The 20849-nt window shown below is 32.9% G+C and overlaps 1 protein-coding gene across 50 annotated transcripts in view; it reads left to right on the top strand.

The window, feature by feature from the left end:
- The window catches only part of Mhc (myosin heavy chain), a 35789-nt gene that overhangs the window by 11104 nt on the left and 3836 nt on the right, over positions 1 to 20849 (top strand). For 4 of the 50 annotated variants that reach the window (XM_065359371.1, XM_065359376.1, XM_065359354.1 and 1 more), the window contains exons 10-27: positions 3531 to 3668; positions 3746 to 3865; positions 3940 to 4089; positions 5255 to 5425; positions 7174 to 7353; positions 7450 to 7597; positions 8299 to 8354; positions 9329 to 9416; positions 10848 to 10965; positions 11516 to 11633; positions 15488 to 15624; positions 15718 to 15844; positions 16206 to 16415; positions 19087 to 19215; positions 19300 to 19544; positions 19736 to 19994; positions 20072 to 20325; positions 20769 to 20847. In XM_065359371.1, coding sequence (XP_065215443.1) covers positions 3531 to 3668; positions 3746 to 3865; positions 3940 to 4089; positions 5255 to 5425; positions 7174 to 7353; positions 7450 to 7597; positions 8299 to 8354; positions 9329 to 9416; positions 10848 to 10965; positions 11516 to 11633; positions 15488 to 15624; positions 15718 to 15844; positions 16206 to 16415; positions 19087 to 19215; positions 19300 to 19544; positions 19736 to 19994; positions 20072 to 20325; positions 20769 to 20847 — 2727 coding nt within the window. Of the gene's footprint in view, positions 1 to 3200; positions 3305 to 3530; positions 3669 to 3745; positions 3866 to 3939; positions 4090 to 4382; positions 4554 to 4748; positions 4920 to 5254; positions 5426 to 7173; positions 7354 to 7449; positions 7598 to 8000; positions 8054 to 8298; positions 8355 to 9328; positions 9417 to 10847; positions 10966 to 11131; positions 11250 to 11515; positions 11634 to 11983; positions 12102 to 15487; positions 15625 to 15717; positions 15845 to 16205; positions 16416 to 19086; positions 19216 to 19299; positions 19545 to 19735; positions 19995 to 20071; positions 20326 to 20408; positions 20488 to 20768; positions 20848 to 20849 lie in introns of all 50 variants that reach the window. The other 46 variants (XM_065359370.1, XM_065359351.1, XM_065359368.1 and 43 more) reach the window with 26 other exon arrangements.

The following is a 20849-nucleotide window of genomic DNA, read 5'->3' as shown; positions in this document are numbered from 1 at the left end:
AACTCGACAGCTATTAAAATTATTTGCGTTTATTCTCCAGCGTCGATATACTGTTTCATCTTTTAATGTCTGGCTGTCCTAAAAATCGAGCGTTTAAAATAGAAAAAGCCAGCAATCCTGTAATCTTGACATATTGCCAACGTTTACACTGTAACTGATTCCGCGCTTTATACTTTTTGGCACTTTCGTATGATCGTGTTCAAAACATGGAATTCGTCGAATTCCGCCGATCATCATATACAATTTTTCTCTTCAAAACCATATTTTTTGTGTCAATCTTTTTTTATTCTCTTTCACGTGCCGTGGAAAATTTTGCATTTTGTATTCGGCAGAAAGAGATATTTTGAATTTTGAACGAGCACCTTGCTCGATTATTTTTTTTACGGTGCAATATTTTTTTTTTGAAAACGGTCATCATTGAAGCCGAAAACCTCAATTACATAGTCATTTTAATAAAATGCTACTAGTCCCTTTTTTTAACCTTATATACATCTGTATTATTCCTTAGAGATGACACTTTTGAGTAATAGAGTCAGCGATTATCCTTCCATTAGTCAGGGAACTACCAGAATACCTGGCGTGAACGATTCAGAAGGATTTATGGTTACAGATGTAAGTCGAAATGGTTTTTGACTTTTTACGCGCGGATTTTTTTCATCTTCCAAATACCTACTTAGATGTTCGAAAATCAAAATCAAACGTTGCTGGAATCATTTTTTAGGGCGATGCTTAAAACTAAACTAAAAAAAATTAGTGTGGATTTAAATGTCTTGTGTATAACACGTGTAGTGGTTTTTATATATATTTTTTTTTGAATTTTGTCACACGTGCAAAATGAATAACACTGGGATTTTTTTTACATTATGGAATTTTATTCTCTATTACATACTTTCAAAAACAGTAGAGAAAATTGTGATTTTCCAAAATTGAATGGAAACTTGAAATTGAATGTGCTTCTCTGCTACTCATTCAATTCTGAAACTGGATGAAATTATTTTTCAAATCATCCATAGTAGAGCTATTTTTTTTTGCAAAATTCGCAAGAAAAAACTGTCAAAAGATTTCGACCAAATCCACCGGAGACCTTCATTTTGAGTTGAAAGCCACTCAGGAAAAATTTTAGCTTCAGAGGCACTTCTGGCATTTTTGAAAAAATCGTGCTTTTTTTGCTCAAGTCTGCACCCAAACAGTTTTAAACAAAATGGCCCAATCACAAAAGATAAGGTAGTTTCGAGTTTTAGGATTCTACTGATCAGTTAAAAATTTGCAAAACTATTATTTTAGGTTAAATTTGAGTTTTGAAAACTTTTTCTTAAAAATTGCACATTAAATGAGCCAAAACACTGTAGAAATATTTTAGAACGCGGTGGTTCCACTTTTTAGATCATTATTGCCAATTTTAAAAACCTAAAATAATTACGGTTTTTTGCAATTTTTCTCAATTTTTCTGAAATTAGCGATAATGACCAAAAAATTGGCACCCCCGTGTTCAAAAATATTTTTCCAGTTGGCATAATTAATGCGAAATATTCTGGAACAAAAAAAAATTCAAAATACGAATTTACCCAAAAATACTTACGCAAATTGCAAATTTTCAACCACTCAGTGTCATGAATCCTAAAGCGGTCTTAGATTTTGATGCCAATGGCCTAGGTCAACACAGAATCTTGATAGGTATTAATTATTTTTGAGATTTGGTCATTTTTACCAAAACATCTCTCTTCCATAGGGCACCTAAGGAGCTAAAAAAATTTCTAAAGATTTTCAACTCAAAATGAAAGTTAACACTGAATTTATAGTCAGAATCTTTCGATATTTTCTTTTGCGATCTACTCTAATAGGCTATTTATGCTAACAATGAGACTGTTTAAAAACATGTTTAAGAAGTTCCTCGTTTTTTGTAAATATCTCTTCAACTTTTCTTAAACTAATTATTTAAAGCAGAAAGAAAATTTTATATGTTACAGTTTTTGTTCAGTTCATTTTTTTCCTAAGATGCTTAATTTTTTCCTACTCAGAATAAATGTTCATGTTGAAAAGTTGAAAATTTGAAAAATTATACTTGATGCAAAATAATTTCAAAACTTATCCATAAAAGAATTTTATAACGTAGCAGTTACTACCTGATGGAAAATTTCAAGCTTTCCTTACAACTTTTCATGTTTTGAGCTATAATTAGATTCGATTTATTCGACATAGGTAACCTCCAAATTTCTCCTTTAAAAATAGCCATTTGGAGCAATTTGAGAAAATTCCTTCTTTTCGGGGTCAGTCGTATGCATTCCGAGAATATGAATCATTACAAATACAATTTCAGAAGAAAAATTGGATATGCAAATCTCATACCTTCAGCGTGTTGTGGCCTGTGCATCACAATGATTTTTCTAGAGAGGATTTTGATGTCGAGCTTTCACAACGCACAGCTCTGAGCTCTTCTATTTACCTATTCTAGGGCTCTTGGGGCACTGTTTATTTAGTCAATGATGCATGTTTTTCTCCCCTTCCCTCTCCCTGTAACCTTGACATCTCCCCAACATTTTGTCAAATGTTCCATCGCATGTATTTTTTATTCGTGACTTTTTTTAAGCATGTGAAATAATTTGTTTTCAAACCAATAATGAAGAAAGAGAATGAAAACTACAAAATCAAGTCGTGAAAAAAGAAATCCTGATTGTTAGTTATAACCTCCAATTTATGACAGTTTTGAGTTTTGAGATTGAGACTGACATCAGTTGAATCAAGAGGCAAGAGATTCCCTATACTGTCCGTTCTACAATAATGTCTCAGATTTTCTGAAGACTGTAATAATACGTAATTAAGACCCGTAAAGCAGACTGAAAATCCCAGTGCGCTTTTCCAGTTCGGTGAAAAATGATTGGATGTGATCAGATGCGCGGACGTTCCATGAATCCAATTTGAATCCGGTCACATCGACGTTTTGATCTGATTAGATTTATTCAGTCTTTATCAATTTCAATAGAGGAAACCTGATTAGATCTGAGCAGATATGAGTAGATCTAATCAGATCAGAGTTCTCTATCATGGTTCTGACCTGATCAGATTCAATCATTTTCCCCTTAGAGACTACCAAAATTTGAATAAGTACTTAATTACTAGATAAATATAGTTATTTTAATGCTATAAGCTGTAACAGCGCAATTTAACATAAATCATAATGCTTATTCAATGAATCGCTTCAGCTATGTGTATGCTCAGTAACGATATCTACGATTACGTCAATGTATCTCAAGGAAAAATCACCATTCCTGGTGTTAACGACGCCGAAGAATTCACACTGACCGACGTAAGTTTACTAAAAATTAAAAAAATTGTACAGTCGAATTGATCAGTGCCAATATTGGTTAGACTTGTTCACCATCTTTCCGCAGATCACCAGAGATGATGAAATTTCACATTGCTCTTGAAATAATTCTAACCAAAACCAATATGTTCAAATAGTTTAAATTCCAATTAAAAATTCGTTTTTATACCTATTTTAAAATTAATACGTAATCTTTTTATTTCAATAGCAAGCCTTCGACGTCTTGGGTTTCACTCAAGAAGAAAAGAACGACATTTACAAGATCACCGCCGCTGTAATGCACATGGGTTGTATGAAATTCAAACAACGTGGTCGTGAAGAACAAGCTGAAGCTGATGGAACTGAGGTCACTCGAATATATTTACGCGCGTTTATCTTATTTCCTCGGGAAAAGTCTCTAATTTAAATGTATTCGTTAAACAGGAAGGTGGCAGAGTAGCCAAATTGTTAGGTATCGATACCGATGATCTCTACAAGAACTTATTGAAACCAAGAATCAAAGTCGGTAACGAATTCGTAACCCAAGGAAGAAACAAGGATCAAGTATGGCCTGTTTTATAACGAATTTCTCAAATTCTCGCGCAGATACTTAACTAACGCAACGTACTCTTTCATAGGTATCTTACTCCGTTGGTGCCATGTCAAAGGCTATGTTTGACAGGCTATTCAAATTCTTAGTAAAGAAATGTAATGAAACCTTGGACACCAAACAAAAACGTCAATCATTCATTGGTGTACTGGATATTGCTGGTTTCGAAATCTTCGACGTAAGTTTCATTCGTTTTACCCCCGTTATAATGAGATATTAAGTTAGGAACATATTTAGGTACAGTACCTTTACAAATATAAACACAAATCCAAGATTAGATTTCCATTAGCCGATAAAAAAGTTACTCGGTAAATACATATCTGGCAGATCGTCCTTCGGATTCCAAAATACAGAATTATGAATACAATCAAAAATGTCTTCAAGATGTATAAAAAACCCAATACCTTATCCCAAAATTTCATCTCATTAGAACACGTCATATAATTTGATTATTTATTTTATTAAAAACAGTTCAACGGTTTCGAACAACTGTGTATCAACTTTACAAACGAAAAATTACAACAATTCTTTAACCATCACATGTTCGTCCTGGAACAAGAAGAATACAAGAAAGAGGGTATTAATTGGGCTTTCATCGATTTCGGAATGGATTTATTAGCCTGTATCGAACTTATCGAAAAGGTACCATAACGTAGCTGAAAAGAGCATGCGTTTGTACCCATTTTAAGATCATCCCATCATCATGCCTATTTAGAAAATCAGAACCTTTCCCTACCCGTTGTTTTTTCTGTAGTCTCGAATTAGTACCTTTTTTTTGTTTACCTATGTACCATATATCCTACCCCACGATAATAATATTTATATACGCACTAACAGTACAACGGATTTGAACAATTGTGTATCAACTTCACAAATGAAAAATTGCAACAATTCTTCAACCACCACATGTTCGTACTCGAACAAGAAGAATACACTAGAGAAGGAATTGAATGGGCATTTATTGATTTCGGAATGGACTTAGCCGCTTGTATCGAATTGATTGAGAAGGTACCAAATTAGGCTGACGAGAGAGCCAGGATGAGTGTTGATGGAATTACGCTTCACGATGCGAAAACGACTATAAAAATCTTCGAAACAGATGTCGTCTCGCATGCTTATTTTAACAACGTTGCAATTTTTTCACATATACCTATCCACCCATTTATAGTCATCGCAATTATTTATTCATTACGTTCATGTTAGTTTTGAGTTGTATTTTTATTTTTCTTGAGGTTTTTTTTTTGCCTTAGCCATTTCGCCCCGTATACAAGACATACGTGTGGCGAGATGGTTCACGTGTTGTTTGTTCCATTTTCACTGTAAACTGTCTGTTGTATCGACAGTTAAACGGCTTTGAACAGTTGTGCATCAATTTTACCAACGAAAAGCTGCAACAGTTCTTCAATCACCATATGTTCGTTTTAGAACAAGAAGAATATCAAAGAGAAGGAATCGAGTGGACATTTATCGATTTCGGAATGGATTTACAAATGTGTATAGATCTCATTGAAAAGGTATAGTATGAAAAGGTTTAAAATTTTCGTGGCATTCCAAATGGCATGTAGGTACTTTTGAATCCTCGGATCACAGTAGAAGCAAAACTTACTTGGACAATAGAAAAGCCAATTTTTTGGCTGTAAAAAATTAGATCTTTTTGTAAAGAGGGACAGATGAATAATCATTTGTGACAATTTGAACCAAATGTGGACGCAAAATATAAGGGAAAATGTTCGTAATTTGCTCGAAATTTTTTTGAAATTTTCTCAATAGCACAGTTGAACGGGCAATGGTTCTATTGTGAAAAATTAAAACTTTTAGCAAAGGTTCCAAAGTAACTTTTGAGCAACAAAAAAAAAAAAATTGTTGAAGAAAATATCCTATTTTCAAAACCGAAGAAACTAAGTATACCCAGACTCAAATTCTCAAATTCGCCTCTTTCAATAGCTTTATTGCATGTTACTTCTTCCATTTTGAAGATAGACCATTCTGAACAATTTTTTTTGCTCGTCTTTAAAAAAAAAAATTACAGTAAATTCAATATTCAAAACCAGAAAACATTCAGATAAAATATTTTTTCAACTCAAAATTTTAAAAATAATTTTCAAATATTTGTAGCTTCTTAGATTTTGAAAATATGTAATTTTGGTAATGGTAAAAGTTTATCAAACATTAAAAAAATATTTAAATCTTCAAACAGGGTGCCTACTGGATTTGTAAAATTGAAATTCGGGTTAGGTATTTCCAAGATTTCAAATAATTTAGACTGAAGATGAGCTACACAAGAATTTTACTCCAAAAAATGTTTTGTAGGCTTCTCATATTAGAAATCGCCATCATTGGCTTCCCCGACTTTTATTGAAGCAGGTGGAGCGAGGTTTTGTTTTTTTCATAAGTTGAAATTTCTCATCATAACGCCCAACTTTGGAATTGAATTGTTCGAGACTGCTACAACTTGGAGAAAATCTGTTTTCGGCGTTTAAGATAATTCAAAACAGTTTCAAAAATATTCGCAAAATAATTTAAAAGTTCAAAGTTGAGCTTTTTTCTGAAAGCTCATTTCGCAAAAGCTTGCAAAATCAACTTTTTGTGCAGAAATTTTTAAAAGGATGGGAAGTACAAAGCTCCAAAATTCTGGTCAAAATGCAAAAAAAATGTCAAATATCATGTGACATATCTTTTTGAGCAAAAATCGGGTCATTTTCAAGTTTTTAGAATTTTCTGGCCCAGTAGACATCCCTTCAGCGAATTGTTCAAGAAAAAATTCTCAAAAATCACGTCAAGTAACTCTCCAAATTTAAAATAGAAAATTCTGCCAGTTTTGAGTTTTTTAAAAAATCTAGAAAACCATCGGGCTTCTTTTCCTTTTATTGGTCAATTTTTCCTATTTGTATTTTGTAATCGTGTGCTGAGGAAAACCTATGAAAAAAGGTAAGTGAATGTTTGAAGCTTTTATGTAATGCATATGGACCATCAACTCACATAAAATATTGTTAACATAATTAGAATGTTTATGAAATCTTACGAACATTTGAGAAAATAGCCTACATTTTTCTTTACATAAATCACAAAAATCTTGTTACATTTTTGGTAAAAAACTTAAACTTTAAACTTGCTAAAGAGAATATAAATTTAATATTAAATGTTCGTAAAATTTGAATTTTTAATGACCGAACACGTCGTTAAAAATTCGCCAAAAATTAAACAATTAAAATTATTCTCTATCATCGCCATTTTCTAATCTATTTTTTTTTTTATCAAACAGCCCATGGGTATCCTCTCCATCCTTGAAGAAGAATCTATGTTCCCTAAAGCTACCGACAAAACATTCGAAGAAAAATTGATGAACAACCATTTGGGCAAATCACCCAACTTCCAGAAACCCAAACCACCCAAGCCAGGTGTACCAGCTGGTCACTTCGCCATTAGTCACTACGCCGGTGTTGTAAGTATTCTTAAACTTGATAACAATACTTGCCAAATATTAGTAGCATGGTATCTCTTAAAAATGAGCGATTATCTACTTAAAATATTTCTCTAGGTATCTTACAACATCAGTGGATGGTTAGAAAAGAACAAGGATCCGTTGAACGACAGTGTCGTCGATCAATTCAAAAAGGGTACCAACAAACTCTTGATCGAAATTTTCGCTGATTGCGCTGGACAATCTGGTGGCGGTGATGCTAAAGGTAATGCTTACGTTTTCATTTGTTTTCAAATTTTTCATAACAGAACATATTTTTCGGGGAATGGAGAAGTACAATATTAAGTACCTACCTATTTCAACAGAAATCGTATTGTAGAGAGAATGACGATGACCATTATTTTTACAGCTTTAATTGTGATTCACAAATGGAAATTTAAAAAAAATGCTAAAAAATTGCACATTTTCTTCTACATATTTATACCCTAAGAATTTGATAAAATCATTTATTAGATACGTTGATTCATATGGTAATGTATGAAAGAAATTTGATGTTTCTTACGTTTAAAAAACTTTTGATAGGTAGATATCTTTTTCAGTGCATTATGATGTCTAATATTGAATTCTTTCTATATATTTAACTCACGCTCGTTTTAAAATTTACACAGGTGGTAAACGTACAAAAGGTTCATCATTCTTAACCGTCTCCACATTATACAGGGTAAAGATCCCCTCTAGTGTGCCTGCGTTTCTTTTTAAAAGGCTAAAATGCTGCGTTATATTTTACATTAGTGAATAAATCGCCTGGCTAAAGTGTAACAAAATAACTTGAAAAAAATCCCCACAAATTCTGAATATCGCATATCTTCAGTCCTCGATCAATCCATCCGAAAAACTCGATATCCTATCGTCAACACTACGATTACTAATTACACAAATTTTTCCTATTTGTTTCAATAAATACAGGAGGTGGACGAGGTAAAAAAGGTGGTGGTTTCGCTACTGTATCTTCATCATATAAGGTACAAAAGGGTTTCAAATTGGTTACCTACCTGTTTTTTAAAAAAATATATCAACCTGATTATTACCGTCAGGTGTCATTCAAAATCGATGTGCTTGTTTTGTGTATTTCCAAATCTGCATACAAAACGTAATACATAAGTAATGCAATGCCAAAAGCATTGGCTGACTTGATATTATATGTAGTTAATGTTTCGTTATGCGGAAGTTATAAACTCGCGAGTACGCTAAACAAGCATCAATACACGTAATCGATTTTGAAATGCAAATTCATCGTAAAATGAAAAAATATATTTTGTAATTCATGGCATGTCATTAAAAAATGGCAACTTTATACAGTTCTTTTTCAAAAAAATTCTACTTACATAAATGAAGATGGAACTTTTTCCAGTAAATTTGAAATAAAATTACGTATAAAGTCGTCAATTCTCATTTCCTGTTTGTTCTATAAATCCATCCATTTACGATGGACTCACCATCACGAGAATTTATAAATTTTCTACGTGGAATGTACCTACCTACCTACACAAACAATACACACCTATTCTAATGTGAACGATTATTCAGACGAATCTTATCTATCACTTAATTTTCCTATTCGTTTTTTTTGCTTTACTAACATTCATGAACCTTTGGCATTTTTCTGCAATTTATATGTAATTTTTCAACCGCATAAAATCTCTTTTCATTTTCTCAATTTAATTAATGCTGTTCGTATGTTATGATCAGTGAATACCAATAATTTGTTGATATTTTTTTCTCCTGTTGGATAACATCTAATCAAACCTACTAAAGATACGATATTTTCTTAATTCCTCAAAACAAGAGAGTAAATTCTCATACGCTTTAAATGCTAACTTAATACCTATCTAACATTTGTTTCATCACTGATCGTTGTATTTTTTCATATTGAAGTAACTCGACTAAATCTACAAGTGAAAAAATATGGATATTAATATTTTATATTTTGTTATAGGAACAATTGAACAACTTGATGACCACTTTGAGAAGCACTCAACCTCACTTCGTACGTTGTATCATTCCCAATGAATTGAAACAGCCTGGTTAGTTTTCTTTTTTCAAATAGAATTTCCAATTTTCCCCTTAAATTTTGAGTGAGTTGGCAACCATGATTTGAAAGAACAATAAATTAGTAAACATGTTAGGGATTATGGACAACTAAGGCAGAAAAAATTCCACAAATTTATGTGATTTTTTTTTGCATAAAGGAAAGTAGAGAAGGGACACAGAAGTGAGGGGAAAATACTCAAAATATGAGATTGAACCAAAAATTATGGTTTTCATTTTTTTTTTTTTTTTTAAAGAGGACTTACCTATTTATTGGGAAGGAATAATGGTTTGGAAGTTTCAGAATTCAGAAACTTGGATAAATTCGATTTCCGGCCCTGAAGTCATGAAATTATGATTTCAAAATTACAATACAAATTCATTCGTATTCGAAGGAAACTGTACACTAATCGAGAGGAATTTTAAAATATTAAAGTCGAGCCAATCTATCGTAAAAATGAGATGTCCGGATCCATCAAAACTAAATTCAAAACATTCTCTGAAAATCAACAAAAAAATTTCATTTTTATTCAATAAAATAGTAAGCTAGCTATTCGTGCTTTAAATTTTTTTCGCATATTACGCGTCAATTATGCCAAAACATCAAAAAATATAATTTCTGAAACTGGTGGAATATTTTGGAATAACAGTGGCGCCAATTTTTTTGGTCATTATTGCCAATTTCAAAAAATTAAAAAAATTATATTTTTTGGCTATTTTTTTCGATTTTTTAAAATCAGCAATAATGAACAAGAAAATTGAAAAATGGCACCACTGCATTTCAAAATATTCCACCAATTTCAGAAATGAAATCTTTTGATATTTTGGCATAATTTACGGGAAATATCTGTGAAAAAAAGACTCTCAAAACACGACTTTACCCCAAAAGAAGTGATTCGCGAATTTCCAACTACCTATACTCAATAAAAATACTAAAAGTTGTCTAGGATTTTGATGTCAATAGCGTTGGTCGACAAAGAATCTCAAATACTATATTTTGGTACTGGACAATGTTTCCAAGACAGATTGAGTCAGGGCTAGAGCGAAAAAACGAAGATTTTTTAAAAAAATACTCCCTTTTTCAGGACCTATATCTCCCTTCTAGGGGTACCTCCGGAACTAAAAAATTTTCTGAGTGACTTCCTATTCATCTATGGAAAAATTGATTCTTTTTATTGATAATAACGCTTTCAAAAAAAATTGTAACAAAACGCGTTTTCAATTATGAGAATGGACAGCAGGTCTGATATTGAGTCAATTTCAGTATGATGGTTTTTATTTCCTGAGAATGGAATTTCTCATTTTTTCACTCGCATTCGCTAGAAATAATTGCGACGTTGCCAACTATCTCGCAAAAACTCAACATTTCCCTCAACTCTGACTGGAATACGAAACGATCACTAACCTCTATAACTTTATTTTCACAGGTGTAATTGATTCCAAATTAGTAATGCACCAGTTGACATGTAACGGTGTACTTGAAGGTATCCGTATCTGTCGTAAAGGTTTCCCCAACAGAATGGTTTACCCCGACTTCAAACTCCGGTAAGTTTTTTTTTTATAAATATCCATCTCAAATTCTACATAGGTATTTAAGCTATTTAATTCATACGAAAACGAAAACCCAACCATCCCAACCCACTGTCATGATCTTCATCTCATTTGAACTTCAATCGATGATAAAATTGAATAAAATTTTGTATTTTTCAAGATACATGATTTTAGCACCGGCAATAATGTCTGCCGAGGCAGATCCTAAAAACGCTGCGGCTAAATGTCTCCAAGAAGTGGGCTTAGATCCGGATAGCTATCGTATTGGTTTTACAAAGGCACGTAATTGTAGAGAGAAAAAAAATACACCTACCCATTGTGTATACCCTCATATTATTAACCTCACCCATACCATATACCTACCTAAATACCTTGATTTACCTTGCGAAAAACTCATTTTGAAAGAAAAAAAACCTATACGTTTATATCTGAGTAGAACATAGCATGGATTTAAAGCCCAGAGTAGCATGTTTTTTGTTTTCTTTTTTCTTCATTGTGTACCATTATCCATTTTGTAATTTAATTATGTTGCGTATACGCAAAGATATAAAATCTTGGCGCCTGCTGCTGTCGACCAATCTTCAGACGTGAAGAAAGCTGCCGCTGTTATTTTGGAAAGTGTGAATTTAGATAGTGATCAATACCGTCTTGGTCATACTAAGGCATGTACCCTTGACATTCCCATTGAGTAGTATTTTTTGTTTAGAAAACGCTTCCCAAGTGTGTTTCCTCGCTTTCCACATACAACAAAAGATTACACCAAACACTCTACGAATCGAGTGCCATGCCATAAAAATGGGAACCCCCATGAATAATTCGCTTATTTAGTGCCTATCGTATCGTTTCGTAGGACAAATTAGATACGATGTAGGTACGCTTTCGTATTTTGATAAAAAGGTATTTCGATCATACCCACCAAGTACTGGGAATCGGATACTAAGTATTTATGCTTTAATATGATGCTGTTTTGTTATTTTTGGTTTTTGCACGTTTGAAAATATTTTGTACACAGATATAGATTATTATATGCACGAGGAGTTACCGATTGCATGGATCCGAAAGATGCAACCAGGGTTATTTTAGACGGTATTAATGTGGATACTGACCAATATCGCTTGGGACATACCAAGGTATATTGATCAATGATCAGAATACGATGTTCTAAACAAAAATATAATAATTTTAAAAAATATATCCTCGAGTATGAGATTGAATACTGGAAAAAAGTAATACAGTGATCGGAATATAAGGATGAACGAGATGGAAAAAATGTCACTAACATTTTAGAATAATTATGGCTTTTTAATTTTAACCATAAAAAAAAAGAAACAAATGTACCGATGTTATCGGCCTCTTAACAAATCAAATAACGCGACGATATTTAACCGATTGCAAATGCAAGTGAGAATTTTACGAGGCTACGGTATTACGTCAAGTGTTATTTATACTTGCGCGATTTCTCTCTATTGTTTTACGATCACTATAAAGTTAACGATAAGGGCATAAATCTTGCTCATTTTTGGCATGTTTGAAATATAAAAGAAGAATTTAGATCATCGGCTATCGAGCTTTTTTCCGATTAAATAAATCAAATGTAAGGAAAGGAGTGAGCCTGAGGTAGATCGTGATCGGTATCCGAGTAAGTAGTACCTAATCATATTATACGCTTTGATTTGGCAAAGAGTATAGAGTTGCGAAGTGAACCTCGCTAGCATCTTTTCACGCCGATTAAAGGATATTAAATTCAATATTTTTACGAGCATTTTCAAACAGTTGGCAACGCTGTGGTCTCGATTAAGCGCCATTTGTCAAATGATTAAATTAGGAATATTAAATACGCGAGGTAGGTCCATTTATGGGTTGAGGCGACTTTGAAGTTAGATAGAAGGTGAACGAGGAACTTTGAATTTTTTTGCTTTAAAAAGTCATGTTCCTTGAAAAATTTTTATTCGTTGACTCTCATGCCGAAAAATATCAAGGAAAGGCCAAGAAATGAATCATGAAAAAAAAATACAAAAACAAAGGAACGAAAGTAAAAAGTTTTCTTGGTCAAAATTTGGAATCCCAGCTTTCAGGAAGCTAGGTCAAAAAATATTTTTTTCATAATTTTAAATCAGGATGTCATAAAAAACCTTCTGCTTGGTGAGAATTTGAAGTACATATGTATAGGTAAAGTTTGTTGGTTTAAAAAACTTTTCCAAGTTTCATCATCTTTATTTTATTTATTTATTTTTTTTTTGACAACCACCTCTGAAATAATGAATAAAATAACTTGAAAAAATAAATCAGATGGTTAAATTAATAATTATCAAATTGTGGAAATTCTCAGGTTTTGTTCTGTTCCTACTTCCTGTGAACATAGTTTTGATCTCTAGGTGAAATTCACTCAAAAAAAGGTTCGAAAGCTAGAAAAGCATACATTTTTATACATCACTCGCTGAATTTTAAACGTTGAGTTTCTTCCACTCACTTTTTCCCCATTACATCAGATTCTTTTCCCAAAAGAAAATTCCTGCTCATTCGGGCATCGATCTCCCTAATTTTAGATTGAAGCATGGAAATCAACAAGACATCCCATAGAAAAATCTTGAGATCGACAATTAAAAAATTGGAGATCCCGAAATTTTTCAAAATAGCCCAAAAAAAATGTAAGCGGATGAAAAATTTGAACAGTTATCTACAATATTGTAAAAATCTTTACTTTTGGTCACATTTCTTTCAATTGACCCTTAGAGCCAAAGCCAAATTGTAAAACCAATGAGAAAAATATGTAGCAGATTGATAAGGTCAAATTTTTCAAAAAAACACAGAAAAATGTCGAAAAATGTGAATAGAGAGCTGCAATTGTGGGAACATTGGAGGTTTACTTGCAGTACAGTTGCACTTTTCAAAATTTTATGAGATTTTTTTGAAAAATGTAAACCTCAAAAATACACTTTCTCTCACTCAAGTTAAAAATTGATATCTAAAATGCTACCACAAACACAAAATTACCAAAAAAGAATATTACTAGAGTTGCAGCCACTCCATATTTGCACTTTTTGAGATTTTGTACGCTTTTGTTGAGAAAATGAGGCTCTAAAAATAGGTACACTTCCATCACTCACGTTGAAAAGAGGCTTCAAAGCATAACAGTAGAAGAAGTTAATGCGATGATAGACCTTCAGCGCTGGTGTACTATTTTCATCCCTTTTACATAATTTTTTAAAAAAATTGCCCTCTCCAAACTCTGATCGAACTTGAATCTCAAAAATGAAATTTTTGAAAATTTAAAAACCCTGTTGAACCCTTAATTTTTCAATGAGTAACTGAAATTTTCTCATCAGCTGCTCCATCGACTCCCATACTTTGGTAAGAAAATTGGAGAAGTCGATGACAAAAATGGCTAAGAGGTCTCATCATCAATTGAATTTTGAAATTTTGAAAAAGTTCGATTTCATTGATAAACCAATCAAATTGCTTTCTCAGCCTCACCACTGAATATTTGAGAAATGAAATTTTCAATATTTGAATTCTTTAAAGAATATGATGGTTTGAAGCAAAAAGTTTTAAATTTAATCGTTCATTTTTAAGCTGCTTCAAATGAGTAAAAACATTAAGAATCAAATGATCTTGCGAAAATTTTTCCGCAAACAAAGAGGCAGAAGAGTTGGATTTTCCCTCATTTAAAAAAAAAAACGACTTTTTTTCCAAATAAACATCCGAATTTGAAAAAGGGGATCAATTATATTCAATTGTTTAAAAAAAATCTGTTAGAAGAAATGAAGAAATTCCTTGAAAATTTCAAAGGAGTGAGGAGTGGTTGTGAAAGATAATAGTTTTTTTTTTTTTTTTTAGGTTACCATAACCCTGAAAAATTGAATAAATTTCTTCCAAAATAAATAAATAAATAAATAAAAAACGTGAAAATTCTATCGTTGAAAAAAAATTTTCAATCACTAAAAATCACTTTAAAAATGTAAAATTGTTAAATTTTTATCATTATCTCGTATTATTTCACTTCGAAAAAAAATCAAGCGATGAGCGACAAGAATTGCGTATTCGCAAAATTGCCAATTTCGAATCGTTATAATTCAATGTTACGATCACAAGGCCAAATAATATGCACAAACTTATTACATTAAAATTATCATCATCAATGCAAAACGATTAGGCAAAAAATTACCAATATTGCGAATAATTTGAACTACGCCAATAGAATTAAACAGCAGTGTTACCGGAGACGCTGATTTAAAAATAACATTTCGTTGATACCCACATTTGATCATCGAATTTTTCAATCATTAAAAAAACACAGCGTTGCCAACAAATCATAAAATTCTATAATAATTCGTCTCGGTAGAGACTAGAGAGTATCGATTGCGAAGGGTAAAAAAATAACCCAAATTAAATTTCAAAGGAGAAATGTAAGCTTGCACGAGTAGCTTAAAAAATTACGCTTCCAGAAAAAAAAAACTCACTCGATAAAAATGAGAGAAAAAAACACACCTTAATTCGAGTAAATTTTGCGATATAGGTATTCTTCAGAGCTGGTGTCTTGGGTCAGATGGAAGAAATCCGTGACGAACGTTTGAGCAAAATTATCAGTTGGATGCAAGGTTACATTCGTGGTTACATTAGCCGAAAACAATTCAAGAAGTTGCAAGAACAAAGGTACCGAATATTTCCTTCCTCGGCGAGGAATTCTGCAACCAGTCTAAAAATTTGAACTTGAATAACCCCCCTCCCCTCGCCATTTGATTACAGATTGGCCTTAATCGTAGTCCAAAGAAACTTGAGAAACTACTTGAAATTGAGAACGTGGCCATGGTGGAAGATGTGGACTCGTGTAAAGCCATTGCTCAACGTACAAAACTTGGAAGACGACTTACGGGTAAGTAGATATCATTGTGTAAAAGAGAGGGCGGTGGTGAAAATTTTTCAAATAACGAATGCATTAGTATAGTATGCGTATAGTTTATTTATAAAACGACATTTTTTTATCGGTTTATCGCGTTTATAATTCGTACTCGTATTATTTATAAACGCCCGATTCTAAATTAGTAAGTGCCCAGCCCCTACTTTTTTTCTCAAATATTTCACCACCTACTCGCAGCCTACGTCATTCGATTCCGAGCTCGTGGGTACGCCCGCCGGCTTTTCTCAAATCGTTTCGCGAACTGCATTAGTCATTAAGTTGGTGTGGTTAAGTGCATTAATATAATACATAATTAATAATGGATTCCGATGTGCAGCGATTGGAAGAGGAAGTGGCTACCACCAAGACTGCTTTGGAAAAGGAAGAAAAATTAAGAAAAGAATTGGAAGCTTTGAACAGCAAATTGTTATCGGAAAAAACAGCGTTGTTATCTTCGTTGGAAGGAGAGAAAGGCGAATTATCCAGCATTCAAGAACGATCTGCTAAATTACAAGCACAAAAGGCTGATTTAGAATTACAATTACAGGTACGTTTAATTCGATTTTTATTTCTAATCCAAGACAGTTGATTAATATTTTATTTAAAAGTGAAAATTCAAATGTGATTACATTTTTAGGGAATTTTTAATAATACTTTTGTCAATGGTGACTAACAAATATTTTTAAAGATTGCAAAATCAATTTAATTTAGTCTCTCAAAATTTAAAAATAGATCACGATTCAAAAATTCAGTCAATTTTAGCACCAAAATTGATACATAATCTCTTCAGGAAAAAATTCCACATTCGATTAAAAATCATCACGAATCTTCCTAAACCAAGTAAAACAATTCGAACACCTTGTCTAAATTTTTCAAACCATTCCCAAGAAAAACCTACTCTCACTAGCCAATTCCTTAAATCAATAAGACTATTTGTACAAATCAATCACCAATGCTAATTACGTATTCATCGCCGTGAAAAGAAAAACATACAAAGTGATTCTCCAGTTGTGACAAATCACCCGACTAGAAATTCCGAAATAAAAATAACTCGCGATGATGTCACTCTTACGTAAAGTTCATAAATCACTTAACAACGGTTTTGGACGTTTACATAATTTTTCGACATACACGAGTAATATAAATGTCATTCCAGCATGTTCTGGCTATTTCTTCCTTCTGGTTTTTAATATACGAATGAATCGTACGTGTTGAATCATCTTTTGAAATTCTTGTAACCGGCGGATTTTGTTTTCTTGGTAAATGAACACGAGGTGGGAGGATGGAAAAATTTATATAAATGAAATGCACAAGTGAAAGATTGTACAGAGTTTTTTTTAAATTGATGGTGTTTCGGGAGTAAGCCGACTAAAATGCACTGGCATTGAGCCATCGGGGACGTTTTTACCTCGTGTATTAATCATAGGTAGATGAAAGGGATCGATAGTAGAAAGGAAGTACTTTGAAATGGGTTACGTTTAGTTGAGAAATTTTATATTAGGTCAGTAGATTATGGTACAATTTACTTTTTTAAAAAATGAGATCGTGTTTTTAGAGGGGAAACAACTCAAGAGCTTTGAATTTAGGTACCCACCAAATAATTTGAACGTAATAGTCGCCAAAGCTAGGTATCAATAATCAACGCTTGAATCAATGACCTCAATGAACCACTTCGAACTTCTAAACAAATCTCAGAATCATCTTCCTGTTTTCTTTAAATCCACATTATTTTGTAGTACTCGAGTACAATGATATAATCCAAAGAATTGCATACTACCGATAAAAAAAGAACACTTCCAAGAACCATTCACACGCATGTAACCCCGATCAATTTCCCAACAAGTCCAAAAATAACACATCGACGACGATACAATGTCGAGAATTGTTTATTTTCATCGAAACTCGGTACAATTTAAACTGATTACTTTGTCGAACAAGTTCTGTTTTTTTGCATCTCGATGTTGGAATGTTTACCATCTGCTGAGATGGTCAATTCGTTAAAAGTTGTGATGTTTGCAAACCCACGCCACGCCCAATCCATATGCATTAAATCTTTCGATAGGGATGTGGCGATGCCAAAAGTTCAACTATTTGACATTAAATAATAAGAACGTATTTAATACGATATTCAAGAGGGGAAAAAAATGATCGAAGTGATGATATGGTCAAAATGTAACCAGCTAAGCTACGTTGAAAACATTCAGGTAACGTTCGCCACCGACGTTAGGGTTCCGTGACAGATGGGAATGGATCCAAAATTTGATATTTATTAACCTTCTTTTTTATTGTGGAATGTCCAAAAAATCGTGTTCTCGAAGCGTGATATCACTCTGGAATTGTTTCAAATTTAAAAATAGGCTATGGCTTCGGTTTCGGTTTACGTGTGGATGGCGCGAAATTATATCGCCGATCTTTTTACATTATGCATCGTTTCTGGGAGGTCTTTGAACTTGTCATTGGAATTGGTCGCGGAATAAGCGTTTGCTGGAAATGTTGTTGAGATCATTTTACGTACATCAGTTTTTAGCCGAATTTTGAAATGACATTGCATTAGTTGAAAAGATCTTCGTAATAATTAACCTCTCTTTTCTGATCATTTTTTGACAGTTTCCGTGAAAAAAAAAAACAAAAAACATGTATCTAAAAACTGAAATAATTTTGGAGGTTCAAAAAAATTGTTTTTGTTTTCTTTTTATTCCACTGTGCTTTCTCCTTGAGTGATGAAAATCACACGGTTTGGGTTGAATTTTCCTCGTGCTTTGCTTTCCCATATAATTAAATTTTGATTTTGGGTCAATTGATTGATAAGCTTTTTTATAAATTAAAAAAAAAATTGTTAAAAAAAAAGTGTTCATCATAAAAAAATATTTTCAAAACAAGAATCCAACTAGAATATTTTTTGAAAAAATTATTTTAAATTCTTCATTAACATGATATTAATTTCATTTGAATTTTCATAATTGATTTCGTGGCTGCATTTTAAGAAATGATGAGAATTTTCTTCTACTTGAATCGTTGCTTCCCTCATCACAAAAACTCAATTACCACATCTCATATCTCGAATTCAAAAATTTCGATCGGTCGTTGACAAAATTATTTTTATTCTCAGTTCACCAAATACATAATTCATAAAAATTCATCTCATTCAAAATAATAAATTTTCATTTCACTCGAATGAAATTCCTTATTATTAAATTCATCTAAAATTTTGTCAACAGGACACCCAAGACAGATTACAACAGGAAGAAGATGCCAGGAACCAATTATTCCAACAAAAGAAAAAAATGGAACAAGAAAACTCTGGACTCAAGAAAGATATCGAAGATCTCGAATTGGCCATGCAAAAGGTAATTTAATTTCCATCTAGATACATATCAGAATTTCGTCAAAAATTGCACCATACTTACGTACTTGACTTTTTATTCCCAAAGGCTGATCAAGACAAGGCCACCAAGGATCACCAGATCAGGAACTTGAACGATGAAATCGCCCACCAAGACGAACTCATCAATAAATTGAACAAAGAAAAGAAGATCCAAGGAGAAACCGTACAAAAGACTTCCGAAGAATTACAGGCTGCTGAAGATAAGATTAACCACTTGAACAAAGTTAAGACGAAATTGGAACAAACTTTGGATGAACTTGAAGATTCCCTCGAACGCGAAAAGAAACTCAGGTATGTAAGACGAAATTCTCAAACCAAACGTGTCGAATGAATTGCATAACCAGTTCACCGTAAATATTTTTTTTCGTATTTACGGCAAACAGGTTATGCAATTTTAATAACATTCGTGTAAACTCGTTGAAAACGTATAATTTGGTAGGATAAAGGTAGTAATTTTTTCTGGTGGTTATTTCTTGATGCAGAGGCGACGTAGAAAAATCCAAGAGGAAGATCGAAGGCGATTTGAAATTGACCCAAGAAACCGTTACCGATTTAGAACGTAATAAGAAAGAATTAGAACAAACCATTGTCAGGAAAGACAAAGAAATCGCTTCTCTCACTGCCAAATTAGAAGACGAACAAGTTCTAGTCAGCAAACAACAGAAACAAATCAAAGAATTGCAAGCCCGTATCGAAGAATTAGAAGAAGAAGTCGAAGCCGAAAGACAAGCTCGTGCCAAGGTAATTTTTTCATACTCTCTCTTTTGCCATAAAGTATTTTTTTCGTCAATATAACTTTGGTGAAAAATTATTCGTAGGCTGAAAAACAACGCGCCGACTTAGCCAGAGAATTAGAAGAATTAGGCGACAGGCTAGAAGAAGCCGGTGGTGCTACCTCTGCTCAAATCGAACTGAACAAGAAACGTGAAGCCGAAATGAGCAAACTCAGACGCGACTTGGAAGAAGCCAACATTCAACACGAAGCCACTCTTTCCAACCTGAGAAAGAAACACAACGATGCTGTTGCTGAAATGGGCGAACAAATCGACCAACTCAACAAACTGAAGACCAAGTAAGTTTTCTGGGTGAATTCCAGTCTGCACAAAATGGTCTGTGAAATTATCATGTGAGATATTAAATGGTCGATATTTTTAGAGCTGAGCATCACGCCGCGTATTTAGCAAATGATTTGAATAATACCAGAGCGGCTGTCGATCAAGTTCAAAGAGAGAAGGTACTTTGGAGTGTAGAATACTGCATGCGTTAATTTTTAAACCTTTGAGAACATAGAAAATTGTTCCCAAATTTACCAACACGTAGTATGAGTTTGTGCATGGATTAACATGTTGTTTTGAGGAAAAGAGATGCTCAGGGAGCTTTTAAAATCTGACCATGAAATTGTAATTCGAGTTGAGGTTTTTAGGAAACACCATAAATGAATAGTTTAGGGATTTTTATAACAGCATGTATGAACATTCGTATTACTATGATTAATCGTTATATTTAAAATAACAGAGCCGAAAAAGAAAAATGCCAATACCTCTGCGAACTTAATGACTTACGTGCCAGCTTAGACCACATTACGAACGAAAAGGT

Source organism: Planococcus citri, chromosome 3 (assembly GCF_950023065.1).
Source record: "Planococcus citri chromosome 3, ihPlaCitr1.1, whole genome shotgun sequence".
Classification (NCBI taxonomy): Eukaryota; Metazoa; Arthropoda; class Insecta; order Hemiptera; family Pseudococcidae; genus Planococcus; species Planococcus citri.
The sequence above is the reverse complement of the archived record's forward strand: the minus strand, read 5'-3'. Positions and strand labels throughout refer to the sequence as shown.